This window comes from Epinephelus lanceolatus, chromosome 19, assembly GCF_041903045.1.
Source record: "Epinephelus lanceolatus isolate andai-2023 chromosome 19, ASM4190304v1, whole genome shotgun sequence".
NCBI lineage: Eukaryota > Metazoa > Chordata > Actinopteri > Perciformes > Serranidae > Epinephelus > Epinephelus lanceolatus.
Genome location: NC_135752.1, coordinates 28,909,067 through 28,929,566, shown reverse-complemented (window position 1 = coordinate 28,929,566; position 20,500 = coordinate 28,909,067). Strand labels below are relative to the sequence as shown.

At 40.4% G+C, this 20,500-nt stretch overlaps 1 protein-coding gene across 3 annotated transcripts in view; it reads right to left on the bottom strand.

Annotated features, from left to right (window-relative positions):
* Window positions 1–1,764: 1,764 nt before the first annotated feature.
* tjp2a (tight junction protein 2a (zona occludens 2)) overlaps window positions 1,765–20,500 on the bottom strand; it is a 50,893-nt gene continuing 32,157 nt past the window's right edge. For 2 of the 3 annotated variants that reach the window (XM_078161975.1, XM_078161973.1), the window contains 22 exons: window positions 19,636–19,760; window positions 19,037–19,139; window positions 17,949–18,741; window positions 17,399–17,502; window positions 16,275–16,428; window positions 15,047–15,158; window positions 14,103–14,233; window positions 13,923–14,007; window positions 13,606–13,756; window positions 12,522–12,630; window positions 11,811–12,030; window positions 11,326–11,513; window positions 11,115–11,210; window positions 10,876–10,955; window positions 10,582–10,792; window positions 9,117–9,217; window positions 8,726–8,950; window positions 8,461–8,565; window positions 6,357–6,554; window positions 5,814–5,891; window positions 4,614–4,699; window positions 1,765–4,511 (listed from right to left, as the gene is read on the bottom strand). In XM_078161975.1, the coding sequence (XP_078018101.1) occupies window positions 4,355–4,511; window positions 4,614–4,699; window positions 5,814–5,891; window positions 6,357–6,554; window positions 8,461–8,565; window positions 8,726–8,950; window positions 9,117–9,217; window positions 10,582–10,792; window positions 10,876–10,955; window positions 11,115–11,210; window positions 11,326–11,513; window positions 11,811–12,030; window positions 12,522–12,630; window positions 13,606–13,756; window positions 13,923–14,007; window positions 14,103–14,233; window positions 15,047–15,158; window positions 16,275–16,428; window positions 17,399–17,502; window positions 17,949–18,741; window positions 19,037–19,139; window positions 19,636–19,760 (3,612 nt within the window). In that variant the 3' untranslated portion in view covers window positions 1,765–4,354. The remainder of the gene's footprint in view (window positions 4,512–4,613; window positions 4,700–5,813; window positions 5,892–6,356; window positions 6,555–8,460; window positions 8,566–8,725; window positions 8,951–9,116; window positions 9,218–10,581; window positions 10,793–10,875; window positions 10,956–11,114; window positions 11,211–11,325; window positions 11,514–11,810; window positions 12,031–12,521; window positions 12,631–13,605; window positions 13,757–13,922; window positions 14,008–14,102; window positions 14,234–15,046; window positions 15,159–16,274; window positions 16,429–17,398; window positions 17,503–17,948; window positions 18,742–19,036; window positions 19,140–19,635; window positions 19,761–20,500) is intronic. The other variant, XM_078161974.1, reaches the window with a different exon arrangement.

The following is a 20,500-nucleotide window of genomic DNA, read 5'->3' as shown; positions in this document are numbered from 1 at the left end:
CAATATCATGAAAAAAAAGTCATAGTCATATGTCGTCCAAAATGATGAAAAAAAAAGTCATAGTATAGTATGTCGTCCAAAATGATGAAAAAAGTCATAGTATAGTATGTTGTCCAAAATCCTGACAAAAAAGTCATACTGTAGTATAGTATGTCGTCCAAAATGATGAACAAAAAGTCATAGTATACTATGTCGTCCAAAATCATGAAAAAAAGTCATAGTATAGTATGTTGTCCAAAATGATGAAAAAAGTCATAGTATAGCATGTCGTCCAAAATGATGAAAAAAGTCATAGTATAGTATGTCGTCCAAAATCATGAAAAAAGTCACAGTATAGTATGTCGTCCAATATCATGAAAAAAAGTCGTAGTATAGTATGTCGTCCCAAAACATGAAAAAAAGTCATAGTATCGTATGTTGTCCCAAATCGTGAAAAAGTCATATTATAGTATGTCGTCCAAACTCATGAAAAAAAATTGTAATATAGTATGTCGTCCAAACTCATGAAAAAACGTCATAGTATAGTATGTCATCCAAAATCATGAAAAAAAGTTTTAGTATAGCATGTCGTCCAAAATGATGAAAAAAGTTATAGTATGTGGTCCAAAATCATGAAAAAAAGGTCATAGTATAGTATGTGGTCCAAAATGATGAAAAAAAAGTCGTAGTATAGCATGTCGTCCAAAATCATGAAAAAAGTCATAGTATAGTATCTCATCCAAAATGATGAAAAAAGTTATAGTATAGTATGTTGTCCAAAATGATGAAAAAAAAAGTCATAGTATAGTATGTCGTCCAAAATCATGAAAAAAAGTCATAGTATAGTATGTCGTCCAAAATCATGGCATATTTTTCAATATACTACATTATGACTTTATTTTTTTACAATCTTGTTACCCTGACTCTCTCTACTTATTTTAATACCATTTTTATTCTTCATATTATACTATATACTATACTATGGCTTTTTCATGTTGTTTTCTAAACATTTCAAGCTACTATGACTTTTTGTCAATTTATTAACATACTTTACTAAAACATTTTACCTTTATTTATATATATATATAAAGGTAAAATGTTTTAGTAGTATATATATATATATATATATATATATATATATATATGTATGTATATATATATATATATATGTATATATGTATATATGTATATACACACACACACACACACACACACACACACACACACACACATACATATTTTTAACATACTGTGGCTCATTTGACACTTAACTTACTATACTATGGCTCTTTTTGAAATTTTTACACAACATACTATGTCTCTTTAATAACTTTTTTGTTTAATAAACAAAAAGGGGGGGGTGGGTGGGGTTATAACAAACTGTACTATGATTTTGAAGTTTTTTAATAACATACTATGCCTCTTTTGACATCTTTACAGCATAGTTTTCTTTGACTTTTATCTTATATAACTTTGTTCTGATATCGATAAAACAAGAGTTTTTGTCCTGCATATATAAATACGCTATGCCATGTATTCTGTTAAATAACACTTACCTATGACATTTTTACAACATACTGCAGTATCAAGCATTTTTGCAACATACTACAGTACATAGCCATGAGATTAGGAATTACTTTCAGAATAAGGAAGGATTGTTCCCATCTTTGACATTTAAGAGATGGAAAGGGTTAATAACCAGTTTCCTACAAAGATTAAGAGATAATTGGTGTTACTTTTGTACAATAAACAATATAAACAGAAAAACAGTAACGGCAACAAAAATGTTAAAAAAGAGATTTATTTATTTGAATTTACCAAGAGTCTGTTCTGTAACACTATGGAGATCACAAACTATTAAAAAAAAAGAAGCAAAATCACAAACTAACCTACATTTAAAAGAAACAGATTGTCGTCACCACATTCCAGATGCTCCCGTGTACAAAGACTTGACTGAGTTTGGTGTATATTCAGTATAAAAACATAAATGCAACAACAATATGATTGTCTCTGGTTGCAAGCAGATAATAAAAACAAACATACATCAGCTTTATGCTGTGCTCAACCCCTTAAACCCAGCTCAAATCTTAAAGGTCCAGTGTGTAGCATTTAGGGGCATCTATTGGCTGAAATGGTATATAATATTCATAACCTGGAAATAAGAACCATTGTATTTTTATTTTTGTACCTTAGAATGATATTATATCTACATACGGAGCGGGTCCTTTCCTGCTAAGTCCGCCATGTTGTTCTGCAGTAGCCCCGAACGGACAAATCAAACACTGGCTCTAGATAGGGCCATTTGTGTTTTCACATCAATCACCGTAGTTCTCCTGCATGCTTGGCATGTGGGAGAAGTTTGAGTTCTGCAACCTCACCACTAGATGCCACTAAATCCTACACATCAGACCTGTAATTACTCACACCATCATCTGAACATCCTGTTCATGATATATTTTAACAGTGAAATCTGTGACGTCATTTATCTGGTCCGCCTGTTCCAGCTGACTTAAATACAGAAATGCTTTACATACACCTACACAGTCTCCCTACTTTATGGAAGTCCACTGCATTGACTGATGGACAAGTTTGGCCCTGATCACACAGGATGTGTTTTAGCAGCTGGAGGTGCCTTTTGCAATTGATTTAATAAGAATAAAGATTTTTGCGTGGGGTTTTTATGTAAGTATGCGCCTTGCGTTTCTGCGCTCTAAGCGCCTGGCGTTTTTTGCCAGAGCAGTTGCTGGATACACAGAGCTATACGGCCTGATCATAGACAGCAGGTTGACAAACTGCCCCCGAGTCATTGTAAAACATGCCTGGAGACGGCCATAATTGAGGCGAAGCTCCTGGACCAACTGGTGGTACTCCCTGTGACCTACCCTCATTTTTAGGGTCTCTGTTTCCCTGTGTCCAACAAACTATTTACTGATACCCCCCAACCAGAGCTACAACAGGTACCCTCTGCGTGAACATTTTAGGGACTAGATACGAATTACTGTCAAATAAATAAAATAAATAAACAGTATATTGAGTACATGGGAATGTTAGGAGGTGATGGGGTGGTTGCCTGGCAGCAACAAAAAGGCGCAGCAGGCATTTCATTTTTGTGTGGTGCGCCTCGTGTTTTGCAGCCTGCAAAATGCATCCTGTGTGATCAGGGCCTCATGTTGTAATTTTGACTTCCATATGTTGTAATTTTTTAACTCATGAGTATGAAAAAGTGAGGTCTTGTCAATTTAAGAACCTCGTGCTGTCGAGCTGACATCAGAGCTACAAGGCACTTGAAAATATGCCGCTTCCCAGATCGCACACATATTACACAGTGTATACATACAAATGTCCAATCAGGAATGTAGAGAGGTATAATAAATCTTGACTTGGTAGGAGAGTGATAACAAGAGGAAGACTAACACCTATTCGACATCAGCGCAGCTGCTGACACCTGTACTGACACACTGTCTGATTTTTACATTGTCCTTGTATGAGTGTGCCTCAAACGAGCCAGTCAACAATGTGAAGGGTTATTACATCGGTGGCACACACACAAAAAAATGCATGAAATAGGATGTAAAATCTAGATACTGTACACAGTCTACAGTATCATATCGATGGTTTGGTTGTAGCACGGTGTTAGCTCCAGTTTCTGCCTTCTCCCTTACCAGTACAGTCCAGTAACAGAGGTTTGGTTTTTCTGAAAAACATCGACCTGGCGACCTCTGAGAAACCCAAGATGGCGCCTACAAAGTTCTAAAAAGGTATTCCCAAAATGCTCAGACTCTTTCCTGATTGAAACAAAGACGGTGGCTGGAACAGCTGGCAATATGTGCATCCTGGAAATACCTTCAAAAATACAACAATGACAACAAGAGTTTAAAAAAGGTCTTTTCAAAATTCATATCTAATATATATATTTTTCAGAAAAACTTGGTGGTTTGGTGACGCAATGCAATGGTAATTCATGAGAGACAAAAACGGGGCTAGATGTTAGTGTAGTGGTGGAAAATAAAACCTCTTCAGACACAAAAAGAATATATACACACTAAAAACATCATGTCTGTGATATGGTATGTCAGAAAAATCAGTCATTTTTCTTTTGTGTGAAGGTAAACTTTCCAAAATACACTCTTTATAAGAATATTCTGTGTGTCACCTGGATCAGTAGGACATTTGCAGAGTAGTGAGACAACAGTATTTAAAAGTGTCTGATATCATTGACATTTTTCCCGGAATCTGACTACAAAGTTCTGAGAGTTTACATGGAGGCAAAGCTGCATGAGCGGTTACCAAGGCAACAAATGCTGTCTGCTTGTGGCGATGACGCGAGAGGAATCCAGCCGTGTGCAGTGGTGATGTCACTTACTGACTTCTCAGCCTACAGCTCAGTGTCATTGTATTTCTGAGGATTGTAGTATCCTTTCTTTGTCTGGTCGGCGAGCTGTCTGCGGTACTCTGCCTCATCGTCCTCGTATCCTCTGGACTCTGAGTACGGTGGCCTGAAGGGAGTCTGCTGCTCGGGATTGGAGCTTGAACTGATGACACACACACAGACAGCAATTTAGCTTTCCTTTAATAACACTTAAACTTAATAATCTACAGCATCTTGATACATATGTCATTTTTACTGCTCTCACCCTATTGGCTGAGGACGGTTAAGGTTGGGTTTTGGCAGTTTCATTGGGATGGCATAGATGTCTGGATGCTTCTGGGCGATTTCCAACTGTGCAGAGAGAGAAAAACAGACCCAGATATGTCACAACGAATACTAAATAAATAATAAAAAAAACACAAGACATCCTAACATGGACCCCAAAAGGCTGCAAGTGTTCTTGCAGCTTTCTCCAACTCTGTGCTTAAAGGAACAGTCTATCATAAGACAATACTGACATGACCACTTGTACTTTGAAAGAATTATTGGCAGCTGTAAAGAGTTAATCTCCTACAGCAATTTCAGTGAAAGATGGGGGACAGAATACACAGTCCTTGATCTGGGTAATGCATCTTTCCTTATTTTCTGTCATAATGTATAATGTTACAATGACGGATGTTCATATTACACGTGGCCTAAGTTTGATTAATGAGATAAACGTACGTAGACGTGATCCCTGTGAGTAAAAATCTTAATCTTCAAACTGGTTTGAATACACTTTCCAATGTTATTTTTTGCTACTTTGGCTACAAGCTGACACCAGCTTGTGACGATTTCTTTAAATGGTCATCTACTCCAGGCAGCTACTGCAAGTGTTTACATTAATGAGCCTACACTGCTACATGTAGCTACATGCTAACGTTGGGGAAACCTGTAATCTTGGTTGCTGTTATAGTAAATTTCTTCTTTGTCATTTCTTTGAATCAAATCCCTGCTGGAACATGTCCACTGTGTTTAGAAGCTTTTATTAGTGATTTATCATGGTATAAAGTGCTATACATCATCATTCCCCTGCTCCAAGAACACTACAGCATGTGGCTACATGCTAAAGGCAGGGAGACATGTAATCTTGGTTGGCGATGTTGTGAATTTCTCCCTGATTTCCAATGACATTTCCTGCTGAACATATGTGGTTGCGTTTCGAGGCTTTTCTTGGTGATTTTCAGTGGAAGAAAGTGCTGCAATACAGTCATTATTAGCTACAGGTACACTGCCACATGTAGCTACATGCTAATGTTGGGGAAACCTGTAATCCTAGTTGCTGTTGTAGTAAATTTCTTCCTGATTTTGATCTATGATCTCTCTATCTTTCTATCTCTCTATCTATCTGAGAAGTGGTCCCTAATTCTCCTTCCCCAACTCCTACACTGCTTCAGACCATAATATGAATAAAAACAATACTGACTCGAGCATTTTCTGCCTCCTGCAGCTCCAGGATCCTCTGTGCTCGGGCCAGGTGGTCCATCTTCTCAAAAGCTTTGATCTAGGAGAAAAATAAATGTTAACCAACGTCCGTTTTAGACAGGAAATAGTAGATACTGCACACCCACATGGCATGATTGATGTAAAAGTGACTGTAAAATGAAACATTTGAGTGTGATAACCTGAAGTGAAGATGACACGATTATGATGGATGATGTGTTCTTATGGATATAAAAGGAGGGCTACAAACATTCAAGATGAATGCAGACACATTCAGTTACCTGGTCACCCATTCTCTATTTCATAATAGAAGCAATGAAAGCGAAAGAGGAGGAAAATGAAATAAACAGTCATTTAATAACTGAGTCAAAGTCTCTGTCTTAAGCATAAGAGAAAATTATTCTTAATGCTGGATGAGCTAGGAAGAGTATTTATTAAAAGGGATATTTAAAATTCAATAAATCACAAAAGCAATCTGTTGCACAAGTATTTTGTTGGTCTGAAAGTGCAGTATAATAACACTAACCTTGCCCAGGAAGGATTTGCTGGCGGGGTCCTCCTCTGGGCTCTGCTCCTCTGATGGCTGGATCAGACGGGGGATGGTGGGCTTCAGGGCTACAGGAGGGGGTAGCGGCTTGTTTACGCCGGCTGCATCGCTGCTGATGGTGCTGCTGGAGTGTGAGTCATAGCTTCGGGATGAGTCAGTCCGAGTCTGAGCCCGAACCTGTCACAGCAAAGGTCTGTTTGTGATATTTTGGACCATCTGAAACCTTTAGCTGCCAGACAATGTCTTGGTGAGGGTGGTCTGCCTCAGCATCGTGCTACTTCAAATTAAAACACCTCCACATGGAAAAACTAAAGTGTGACACAAGGTAAAAATATCCTCGCTAGTATTCATGAAATTCTGTTTGGGTTTATATCAGAATGACTCCCTTGTCAGACTGCGGCATCTTGGAAAGACAAGATTTTTCAGCTCAGGTTCAGCAATGTGTCAAAAACAAAACATTTAAAAAAACAAAAATACATTTAAAACAATGGTGGAACCTGCAAAACTTATTTAAAGGGTAGTTGTGTCTGAGTGACTAATGGGATCAACAACTTCTGAAACTGGTTCAGTAGTGAGTGTCAGTGCTGCAGCCAGCAGCGGAGAAACAGGCAGCAACCACTTTGGGCATTTGTGCAACATCAGTACATCCATTACAAGTGCTTGTTTTTGCCACTCACAGGCTCAGATATAATAAGCGTCCAACAACACTGTGGAAAGGATCTATAGAGAGAGACCTTTTTGTGAGAGAGCAAGATCCTTCACCAGAAATAGCCCTGAAATTGCTATCGACAAAACCACCAGCGAGTATATTTTGACATCTATTTCAAATGGAATTGATGATTGTTGAAACAGTGGAAAGACAAAGCAAAACTTTTTTTGTGAATTTTACTTTGTTTCTGTCAAGGCTGTTTTCAGTCAAACAAAAAGGATCTTACTCTTTAACAGTAAAGTTTTATTTTTGTGATAAAGATATGACAAATTTGTAAAAAATAAATAAATAAATAAAAATTAAAAATTGTTTACTTAAAAAAAGTTGCAAAAGAGTTGCAACAATGTAAGTGATATAGTTTTACAGTTTGCCTTCAAATATTCAGTAAAAACTAAACAAAAATGATCTCACATGTCTGCAAGCGTCACGTGGGTTTACATTACCATAAGTTTAATCACTTGACGATAGGGCTGCCACGATTAGTCGACTAATCGATGACTAATCGACTATTAAAATAATCAGTGACTATTTTAGTAGTCGACTAATCGGTTTGAGTCATTTTTCTTAGAAAAGTACTATAAAAGTACCCCAAAATACTCGTATTGCAGCTTCTTATGTTCAGATATTGGCAGCTTTACACACTCTCCCATGATGGTGAACTAAAACCCTTTGGCGTGAGTGCGAAACAAGACATTAGATGACGTAATTTTGGGGTTTGGGCGAGACAGACCGACAGTTTTCAACATTTTAACACATTTTTCGATGGAATGATTAGTCGACTAATCGAAGAAATAATCGACAGATTAGTCGACAATGAAAATAGTCGTTAGTGGCAGCCCTACTTGACGACACAAACTCCACTGTGTGCAAGGCGAGAAAGGAGAGAGAGAGATGCGGTGTTGCTGCCAGTAGAGTGGATGAATGAGTTACCTCTGAGTGGTAAGTTGTTGACGATGCAATAGATTATTCCACACTACCAAAGCTGCTCCTCTTTTTGGAACCACGGCAGAGTCGGTAATAATTTCACTTTTAGCAATGCTAGTTGTTGCCATGTGTAAGAGTCAATATGTCAACAAGCCGAAATATCGTGAGTATCACAATAAACATTTTTCATATCATATTAAAAAATATACCCGTATCATCATGAACAAGATGATATGGCACACCCCTAGTGCAAACATGCTCTAAGTGGTTACATTGCAGCCTGTGTGTGGCTGCCGCCTGCAGCGACCTCATTTACTGGACCAAATTCAAAACTTGTCCAGGTTAAAAAATACCGAACTGACCCTTCAAGGTTTACTTTATACTCATTACCAGAAAGTGTAGATAAAGTGACATAGAGTTTTTGGGGAGGAAAGAGGGGAAGGATCTCACCTTCGGGGGTTCGGGGACAAAAGCAGGGGGAGGGCTGGGCTCTCTGTTCAGCATCTCTCTGCTCGCTGACCTCCTCATATGAGCCCGGGGTTCAGGATGAGGCTTCTACACACACACGCACACAGACACAGGAGGGTTGTTGGGGTCAGATTATGGAAACACAGACTTTAAAACTGACAATGAGGAAACAATGGTGAGAATTCAAAGGGTGACTATTTCCTACAGCACGTTCAGTGTACATTATTTAATATATCAGCATTCCCACCTCATCTGGCAGTACAGGCTCTGATGATCGACTGATAGCTGACACCGGCTGGGGCTCGTCCAATGTCTCATCCAGCTCATTGTCAGTGTAAGCCCCACCCTCGTCTGCTGTGTCATCGTAGTCGCTGGTCAGGCGGCTGTCCATGCTCAGGTAGTCTGCACTCATTGCTGATAGGTAGGACATGCGGTCATCATGGAGATCCAGGTCCTCCTCTGAACCATCCAACTGAGGAGAGAAAGTGACAATACAGACTTAATATTGGATTTATTACAACACACAGCTCACACATATAGCATAGCAAAGTTCATATTTAACTGTCTACTTTTGGAGCCTATGTAAATTTTTGACAGATGCCTGCAGCAGTGTCATTCATACAGATAATAAGACTCACCTTGCCCTCACACACCCACACAGCTCTGTCCTGCTGCTCCCGAATTGAATCCTTCACGCTGCCATACCATGCGTCATTAGCTGAATTCAGGTCGATTGTTGCTGGATGGGCACACAGACAAAAAAAAAAAAAAAAAAAAGACAAGAGTTAGGCCAAAACATCACAAACAGTGTGTCAGTTAATTCCTGTGAATCCTGATGAGTCATGGCAGCACTCTTAAAATGAAGTTAGTGACATAATAACAACCCTGCCATCCTAGAAACTGCTAAATTTATTCAAAAGTAAAGGTGTGATCGCCAAAGAATCCTTCTTCTTTATCTTAAAAATGTTTTTTTTTAAGTATTTCTTTATTGTTAACTCTGTTTTTCTTTTGTCATCCTTTTTTTGCCCATTGCTACTATGCGTAATCTTGACATCTTTAATGTGGATTTATTAGAATATATTAGATGCCCTGCTCCTCTGTCCAGAGGCATCCCCCAGGGTTCGGCGCTTGCTCCTCTCCTGTTCTTCCCCTACATAGGGGTGTAATCGATACACCAACAAACTTTTTAATACCAGCAAATATCATATCATTGTCTAGAGAATCTATACCAGTAGTTCCCAACTGGTCCAGCCGTGGGGTCCAAATTTCTCCTTAGTCATTGGTTTGACGTCCACAGTTTAATGTATTCAGCGTCACACTTGTGTTTGGCCATGTTGTTGAGCTAGTTTGCTGTCTCTGTTTAGTAACGGTCCATTTGTTATTAACTCTTCTTCAAGTTTAATGGCAGTTGGCAAACCAGCTTTAACATGCATGACCGCCACCTACTGGACTGTGGAGCAGTAGATTGGCAGGAAACCAAACAAAAACAAAAACTAAATTCTCTCTACTGTTCCTGTTACTCTCAAATAACTAAACAGAAGCTTACGTTCATTCCTTAATGTCTTTCCAAGTAGATTCCCTAATGTGATAATGTGCTTTTCTTGCGTAAGTCCTGTTTAGTCACTCACTCTACAGCAGGAATCGACACTTCAAAATAAAACCTCTCTGCTGGAAATTCACTAAACTTAAAAATAAAGCAAGTTTTTTTTCCCCAAACATGACCTGTTTGCAATCTGTTGCAGTCCATCCAGAATGGACCCACAACCCACTTTTGGACCATGACCCACCAGTTGGGAACCACTGATCTATACCATATCATGAAGAAACTAGTGATTTACACTCCTACCTCTATGGGATGGGCATGAAGCAGCAAGTAAGTTATATAAATAATAAAAGAGAACACATATAACAAAATAACAAGTGTGCTAATACAGCCATTTTGTGTTTAATGCCTGTATGCCAGAGGGATTAAAATACTTCTTGTATATGTACCTGCTGGCTCTTGCGATCCTAAATTGATGACCAGATGTTGCAACATTTATACATTTATTATTATTGACTTTACTGCTGCAGAGTACCAGACTATTTCATAGTAAAACATACCAGTGAAAAGGTGTGAGCAGGTCTTCCTCAGCTTGACGGCCTGCTCATACAGTTTGCGAGCACTGCGGTTGGATCCGGGTACCAGGCGGCTCCTCATGGTCTTGATGCCTTGCTTGCTGTCTGGGTTCAGGAAGATGACAATGGGATACCACTGGGTGTAGTTTAGAGTGTCCACAGCTTTGGGTGTCACATCCAGCAGAGCATGACGGTCCTGAGGAAACAGGGAGGTGGATGAATGTTTGATGATTCAACAGTATTTTCATAAACCTGCATTTTCTTCTTTGTATACCATACCTGCTCAATGATTTGTCTGATGGTGTTTAGTCTCACCACTCCAGAGGATTTCTCACTTCCTGCATCCTTGGGCTCCGTTTCTTAGAGAGGGGGAAAAAAACATCACAATAACCGTCATCCTTAAATACTTTCAATATTAACTACGTTCACTGTATATGTAATAGAACCCTGCTTAACACAGTGTGCTAGAGTACAAATTAAAACAACTTCAATAAAGAAGTGATGGGGTAAACACTTACTGGCGACAACAAACTCATTCGGCATGTCGTTGCCCAGTTTTTCATTTACTGCATCAGAAATGGGCCCAAATATCACCACAGGTCTCTTGAAACCAGCTGAACAAAACAGGATGCAAATTCAGTCATGACAGTTGACAGGAAAAACACACAACATCTCAGCAAAACGTTGTATGAAATTGCAGAGTGACCAGTGGATAACTTCTTTGGGTACCTTCACGTAAGACTACTCTCTCATATGCAGGAAATCTTGTGGTAACTGGAGCAGCGCTCAGGTCCTCTCGGCTCTTGCGCAAATCTTTCTTCTTCGCTGCCCTTTGGCCTCTTAGCCTCCAAAAGTCTCCTCTGTCGTTGCCTGATGCTGCCCGAGCTGCATTCTGAACGTTGGCCATTTGCTCTGCCCTGTGAGACAAAATAAAAAGGAACTTTAGTTGGCATCGTGTCTAATTGTCTAACCAGTGCTGTTTTTTCAAGATACAATTCTCCACACTACACAGTTTGTAATGACTCTTGGTGAAGCAGAGCCTTGTGATGCTGGACTGTAGAGCTGATCAGAGGGTTCAGTTTTTGCCAGCTGAATGGACTCTGTGCTAACATGGCATTATACAAGCCTTATAGATGCACACATATCAGAAAAAGTATTTAATAAATACTCAACTCTACATTCAAAACCATAACAACCACGAACCCTGAACACACCTGCTCTTGTTGGGAATGATTCCTTTCTCCAGCAGCCGATTGTCTTTGTCAGAGCGGATTGCCAGCCAGTTGCCCAGTTTGCCATCATAAAGTGTGTCCGTCACTTTGAAGATCTCTCCTCTGGTGAAAGGAAGGCTCTGAGGAGCCTCCTTCTCATACTCAAAGTGGGTCCTGATGAAGAAAGAGTCGCCTCTGCCAGATGCTAGAATGTCCTTGTAGACTAAAACAGGAACAAGAAAGTGGGGGGAAAAACTCATACTGGGTCTATCCATTCACTTAGTCTCCAGTAGGTATAATTCTTGTACTAAAGGCTTCAAAACTAAACTGAAAAGTAAAGTAAGTGAATAAATAACCCAATCTTACAGTATTGTAAAGTGGATTTGGTGTACCCCAGGGCTCCATTCTGGGTCCTCCGCTATTCTCTGTCTATATGAAATATCTGTCTCCCAAAATCCAGAGTATATTTTTATTACTATACAGATGACACCCCACTTGACATTATCGTTGTGGTTATTTAAATCAATCAGCTATATCAAATGCCTACCTTAAACTGGACCACTAAGGTAAAAATGTAAGGTATTTTTTTAAGTACCCACACAACTGAAAAGATTTTTTGTATATGTCTGTATTTATCTTTCTGTTTAACCATTTTCTTATTAACAGCATTATGTTTTGTATTAGTTGTATTATAAGCCATTTTATATACAGTACCTTCAGGTTTGCTTTGAGCAAGAATGGTAACATCTTCTCCTTTGGGAATCTCCAGAAGGTAGAGGACAGCATCTTCACGTACCATGCCTCTGAAGTCCATGTTGTTCACCTGAAGCAGACAGACCAGATAAGAAATATCATCAGAGAGAGATTGGTATAGTGTGGAACAGACTTAAATACAACATGACCAGCAGATAAGTAAGGATTTTTTTTCACAAAGGAATAAGATACCAGAACACTGGCATTTGAGTAAAAAAAGGGCTGACTTTTTTGGTTCAGTCCATCTTTATGAAGTTAATAGCAGATTCTAATCCTGCCTTTGGTTTTTACAACTTGGATTATTCCTTTAATGGTTTGGCTCTTACATAATTTTAATCTTACCTTTCTCTTGCTTGTCTTTTGTCTTCATGCTATATGTTTACAGCACCGTAATAGTTGGTACCTACACCTAGTCAAGAGTCTAATTGGGATCCTAAATATGGGATATTAATCAATTAATGTGGAATAAAAGAAGTAATTTTTTTAATTTATATAGCGTCTAATCAAAACAAAAGTTATCCAAGGACAATTTTCATGTAGGTCTTGACAATACTCAAACAACTCCCACCAAGAGCAAGCACATAGTGCTACACTTGGTCAGTCCACACCAGCTACTGGGGACAGCTAACCACAGCAGTACACCATGGAGTTTCCATGATGCAGAGCAGCACTTCCAATTCACAAAGCCTCTCCTCCAACACTTCAAATAACCTACATTTAATATACATGTACCAGTATCACTAAAGGAGGCAAAGGGTTAGTTAACCAAACACCAAGCAAGAGAGAGCAGAAGCGGGCTAGGGAGTATGGTAACTAACTGTGCTAATAGTGTGTAAACAACAGTGGGATTAGCGAGGAAGCCACTAAAGGAGAAATCTTGTAAATGCTTGAGCAGAGGTAGTTTATGTTTAACATCACGTGTAGCTAGTAATCAGGTGCCATATTGCTGAATACACCAAATATAACTGGAATGAGCTACAGCAGTGAAAAAGCTACTGATAGCACAGCAAATGAGACAACAGTGGAGCATGTCAGCAAGTCTCACCTTCATGATCTGGTCTCCTGTGCGGAGACCCTCCTGCTCAGCAGCACTGTCCTCCTGAACACCAGCGATGAAGATGCCGACATCATTTCCCCCTGCCAGCCTCAGACCCACGCTGTCACCTTTCTGGAAATGCACCATCACTGTGTTTGGCCTGGATGACAAGGGCAAGATCTCATTATACACAGAGGAAGGACCAAAGATTTTTTTTCATATACAATTCTCCTTTGGGTCTCTGGTTTTAAACAGACAGAGAGATGATAACAGATGTGTGGCTTAAACTTGTGGACAATGTCACCCTGACTATGTGATATACTGACCCATATATCTCCTGGTCCTCTATGCTTGGCTTTAATGGCACCTTAGGAGGAGCATGTACCCTTGGGGCTACAGTGACTGCTGGTACTGTAGAATCACAAAACCAACATATTATCAACTACAGCAGCCAAATTTACATCTATTCACAAGTTTTACATACTCAGAGGGAGACACGTGTGTACCTGGTGGTGTTTCTGGTCGTGGGTCCTCCCTCTCTGCCTGCAAATGGGGCACATCTTCTACAGTTCTGTCTGGAGGTCTGAATGGTGTTGGCATAGCACCCATTTTTGCCAGCCTGTTAGGTGGATCCTCTCTGGTAATATATCACAAATTCAAGTATCAGAATATGTAGAATTACTACAAGGACATTCTGGTGACCAGTGTTCAGCCGCTGACTGTTGTTTCATGAAAAATAAACATACAATCAAACGTTACAGCACTTAATCAATACTAATATTATATATATCATATTAAAATCCATGACAAGAAAATTTAAAAAAAAAAAAAACCTATTGCCTCTGTAACTCTCTTGATTTGACTTAATGTGATGGTTCAGCTAAGCTTAATGAAACATAAATCAACATTATCCTGATTTTCCCGCTCAAGTTACCAAAGCACAGATAATAAAATCACTGGGAATATGTCAGTGGACTCGTTGTGGCTTTGATTTTCTAAAAACAATAAATATTTCTGTAGCTGTGGAAGCTAAAAAATGTATTGCTTTAGAGATGGGGCAGCAGCCAAACAAATTTTAGCCACCTAAAAAGTCCCACCTACCTGGTAAATGACTGTTTTTCTCAATGGAGTCTGGCTTTGAAGAGAGCAATATAACAGCTTCAGTTCCCCGTCGAAAATTGCCATCTGATGGCACGGTAAAGTGGTGACAATACTCTGAATATAGTGTACACTTACTGTAAACTGATACTGATTTTTTAGGTGGCTAAAATACATTTTGCTGCTTCCCCCAACCACAGCAGTTAGCTTTGCTTCCGTGGCTGTACTCCTGCCTACTTCTCCAAACTGGGGGTTGGTTGACTGCCATCTACTGTTTGTAATATACTGACTATGGATACCTCATACAACCAGACCTCAACAGACCCAAACTGTCCCTTTAATAACAACTTACCTGGGCTTCTCTCTTAGCCTCTCATTGGAGGAGTGAGAGGAGAGGTCAGAGTGGTGGCCCCGCCTGTCATCCTGTGGAGAGTAGGAGCGGTATGACTCGATCTCAGAGATATCTGTAACACATGAAACACAGGTTGAAAAATATCATAACCTTTCTGAACCAACTCAAGACTTAAATGTCTGTGAGGTCTTTGGGTTTGATATTGTCTTCATGTTCAGGAAATAAAAACTAAAAACATGTCAGGTAGAATTAAAGTGTTTAATTTCACCTTGATGTGTGTTATAGAAATTACATAAGGTGGCTTTTACATCATTCAAATGGCCCACAGGTCATGGAAGCAGGAAAAGGCACACAAATTAAGGTCACATGATGACAAAGTTTAATATGCCCAGAAACTATATGTATTACCGGCTACAAGGACCTTGACGTTTAGAAAGAAGGCTATACTGCAGTTCCATGTATTTCAGGATGATTGATGAAGCATTGCAATCCATTTTAAAGCAACATTAAGTCGATGCACTTCAGGTGATTTGAACCTGGCAGAGCTGAAACACCTCTCACACACAGAATCAGTCCCTATTGTTCTCAGAGGTCTCTATAGAGAGGGATATTGGATGGCTGCTGCGGTGCCAACCTTAACATAATGAAATTCTGTCATATCCAATAGCAGGATTATGATGGGGGATTAGATCACCCTGCCTGAGGCGAGTGAGCACTTTCTCACATGCAGAAAAACACACACACACCACACACACACAGTTCCAAAACCAGACAAAGTGGGTCACAAGTCTTCCGGCTATCCCCCCACCTCCCTGCAAACATTTGGTCAGTGAACAATCCACTCACACCACTTATCTTAGCTTGGTCCTGACCAATCACAGCACACCATCCTGTCATGTGACATTAAAACCAGGTATAAAAGAGTGAGTAATCATGACGGTAGAGGAATAATGATGACAGTTTGGTGACTCTCTGGTTAGCTCATGGTGCTGTTACTGTTTTGTAAAGTATTTGTACACATGAAATATAAAAACTGTGTTAGTAAAACTTTTATTTGATGACGGGAGAACAAGTTTGAAAGACAAGTACAACAACAGCAAGAACGTTTATACAGTTCATATGAAGTTCATGCATGATGGGTGTATATACATGATGATGGCGGCCACTCGTCAGGTTTGCCTTTACTCTGGGTAGGACCTGCTGCTTTTCAGTTTCGAGTATCTCTCACCATCGAGCTCCGAGTCGCTGTCGACCATCGGAGGGACTCGGATCAGCACCTGCCGTTTGTCTCTCTGCACCACCAGCTGCAGCTTCCCACGAGACTTCTCAATCAGCTTCCCCGCATCGCTGAGTGACAGGTTTTCTGTCACTGTACCGTTAATCTGACAGAGTGAGACAGGAGATCAGGACACAGTCAGATGCTTATCAGTGCACTAACTACAATGCAACAGTATGAGTCCTGTGCAGTTACATATTCAAACAGCTTCGCTATGAAGAGAGAGAGAGTGATTGTAAGAGGTTTGAAACTTCATCCAGTAATAAAAACAAGACAGAAATCTTCCTTTGTTTTGATAGATTTTTCAAATAAGTACACAGCATCCTCAATAACCAAACTCACCCCCTACACCAGGAGCTGGAGTTTACATATGAACCCATTTGTGCCAAAAGACTGTGTTTGGTATGATCAGGGAAAATGCCACAACATTTGTTCTGATTGGTCTAAAGCTGGGGTCGACAACTTTTACTAACAAAACAATGATTTTTCACCAAAAAAAGTCTTAAGCCAGAAAACATATTTGACCCTCACTGAACTAAAGTTCCTATTAAGTCTAAACTAGCCAGTCAACAATATTAACAGGTCTAAATGAGCTTTCATTAATATGTTTTACCACAAGGTGGCGATCTGCAGTGGGCTATTTATAATTATTTAGTACTTTAACTTTGGTAAAGGAACTGCATTTGTGTGGTACCTTTCTAGTCTTCCAACTACTCAAAGCGCTCTTACACTACATGTCACATTCATCCATTCACACACACATTCACACACTGGTGGCCAAGGCTACCATACAGGGCGCCACCTGCTACTCGCTAAGCATTCACACGCTATAGAGCAACTAATGACCCAAAGACTACACATAGTATGATGAGAAAATTTAACTTTTCAGCCAAATAGTTTGACCGATTTTGAAAATTTCAAGAAATAAAGATTTCAGTCGTGACCACAAATGGGTTAATGACTAAAAAAACAGACAGAATAGTCAGAAAATAATACATTTAGTAAGTAATAATCAATATTTCCAATTCTATTCTGATGAGAAACAGTCTGCATTTTGAGGAAAATTTTGCCCCTACCTTTAATATAATGTCCCCTTCCTGCAGGTTTCCATCTCTGCTGGCGAGTCCTGTGCTGGTCATCTCTTTGATGAAGAGCTGGCTGCCCAGACGAAGGCCATACTCTGGAAAAGATGGTAAAAAATAACCATCCTTGTAAACTATCAACAAATAAAAAGGCCAAACAGTCTACCCAGCCTTAATTTCTTACATGTTATAAAACATAACAACTACATATTAACAACTTTATCAAATCCCTATCAAAAAACATATCAAACATAATTAATAATACCAAATCAAGCAGGACAACTTTCTACAGGAAGACTGTTTTGGGGTCCATACAACAAAAGCACTGTCTCCTTTAGTTTTACGTCTAGATTGGAAGATCATTAGTAGATTTTTGTGGTAGGTAGGTACATCAAGACATAACAGTTCATAGATGTATGCTGATGGCATGCTGTGTTTTAAAAGTAATGAGTAAAACCTTGAAATCAATCCTGAAGTGAAATGGAAGCCAATGCAGGGTCGCTAAAACGGAAGTAATGAGTACCAAGGTTTGTTAGTGTCTCACCTTCGTTGGGGCGGTTCTTCAGCAGCAACACATTCAGAGGTTTCTCCAGTGGCTCCAGGTCCCGCAGGGGGCGGGGCAGAGGGATGGGCATGGCAGCAGGTGATGGCGAGCGTTCCAAACGATCTCTGCTCCCACTCCGCTTCATCGGCTCCTCATACTTCCTTGGGTCACTGGGGATGCGTTCACGTCCTCGTTCGAAGCTGTGGTCGCGTCCACGGCCTCGCCCCGGGCTGTGGCTGTCATGTCTGTAGCGCAGGTCCGGGCTGTTGGTGCGGTCCAGCGTTCGCTCGCTGCGGAAGCGTCTGTCCGGGCTGTAGTCCCGGTCGAGGGCTCGCTCGCTGCGGTAGCGCCGGTCAGGACTGTGTTCTCTGTCTAATGCACGCTCGCTGCGGTACCTCCTGTCTGGGCTGTAGTCGCGGTCCAGCATGCGGTCGCTCCTTAGATGGCGTTCCGGGCTGCGTTCTCTGTCCAAGGTGCGACCTCTGCTGCCATCTCTCCTGTACTGCCGGTCCGGGCTCAGGTCTCTCTCCATGCTCCTGCCACGCTCCCGCCGGTCATAGTCCCTGTCGTAGTCGCGCTCACGTGTGTGGTAGCCAGAATCCATGTAGCCTCCCCCACCTCGCTCCCTCTCCAGGCTGGGGTCCCGCCCGCCTCCACTTCGGCCGCTGTACACACTGCGGCGGTCCTGGTCGTAGTTGTAATCGTCATTGTAGTCGTTGTTGAAGACTCTGTCATCAGGTGATGGAGGACGATTCAACAGATTGACTGGAACCTTCCTGGGCCTCTTGACCGTCTGTTGATTCACAAAGACAAAGAGTTTTTCAATGAAAACAAAAAGGAAAGATGTCACAATAAATCCTAACTTTAAGTTTATATTTCGGAGGTTGTTTGAGCCTTTTTGGGGGCTGGAAGTAGAGAGACAGTCAGGAAATACTCTGAGTGAGAAAGGGGATCAATAAATTTGATTACATGTCATGAGCCAGCTTCAAACCCTCAACACATCACATGGTGAGCAACTTAAATGAACACTCGTTACTATTTAACAAAACAAGAATAAATATTAAATAACAAACAAAAGCTGTACTTACAATTTTTGCTACTTTGCCACACTTCCTGAGGGTCTGGACAGCGAAGGAGTGGAGGGCTCCCTCCATTGGGGTGGCGTTCACCTGCATCACTCGGTCATTCTCACTGAACACAAACACACATTTATATGAGCTCAACATGCTTAACTTAAAAAGTGAGGGATGAGTCCAGGATTCATACAGACGTTACCAAATTCAATTCAAGCACTTTAAACAACTTTTATCAAGTACTACTTTTTAATTTTCACTCAAAGCTACTAATTCATTTTCAAATACAATTTTTATGAAGCATAAACAAATTATGTGATGAATGTCTCTTAGTCCTGGTTAGTTTTTTTCTTGCCAACCATGGTCGAATACATACAGTGATATTAAAAAGAAGAGATACCTCGGTGTAAACGGTATGGCAAAATCTCTACGTGGTCATAATTACGTTTTCCATGATTAAAGGAAGGTGAACTGTACTAAATCTTAATTAAACACAGATAAATTGGTCAAAACAACAGTGTCTGTTCTAACTTAATGACACAACTCTACAGCTTCAGTACAGCAGCATTTAACTGATGGATTTCTACTAAATTATGAGCAACAACAGTACGTACAACAACAAGCCATCAGCAGGTCCTCCCTGCAGGACGTCGGACACCACTATGGACGTCTCGCCACTCTCCTCGTTCGGGTTGTCTCGCCCCCCTGACACTGCAATGCCGAAGCCCATCTTTGAATCCTGAGAACAACAACAGAAAACGTGAATCACGTCGAGTCTCCATCTATTCTGTGCCACATTGTGTGTGTGTGTGTGTGTGAGAGAGAGAGAGGTCCTGTAATCCCTGTGGTGTGGGTCAGCTCACAGTGTATTATCATGGCTGTATGTGTATTGTACATGGCGATTAAAGGGATTTTGACTTTGATTGTGATTACAGTTGTGCATACTGGAGTCATGAATGACTGTGCAGCACTTCAGCGCCTACACAGCCATCCTCTGTAGCCTGGTGTATTGTGTGTGATTAACAACGATGCTAATCCTCGGCTTCCCAATGTTACCAAATGTCAAGAGTGTGTGAGCACGTGTGTCTGTGTACTTTCCCTGCACACTTGGTGTGATTTTAATTTAAAGACAAGGCTTCTTTGGAAACGTGCTTCAGCTTTAAATGATTCTACCTGCCACTGCTCCAGTTTGCCCAGATGAGATTAGGTCAGAGATTTGGTGACCCCGTCTCTTTATCCCCTCCCTTCCATCTGTACTTAAAAAAAAAACCCCATACAATTCACCACTTCTCTCTGTCTCTAGCAGATGGCCGCGGAGGCAGAGGGAGGGACAAAGTCTGAGCAGGGAAATCAACAGAGAGGCAAAAAAAGAAGGAACACATGAGAAGAAGACAAATACTCTCTTTCACTGTGATTTAATCATCTTAAAACATTAAGTCAGGAATCTAATACTTCTCAAATACTTCAAAGACAGGAAAT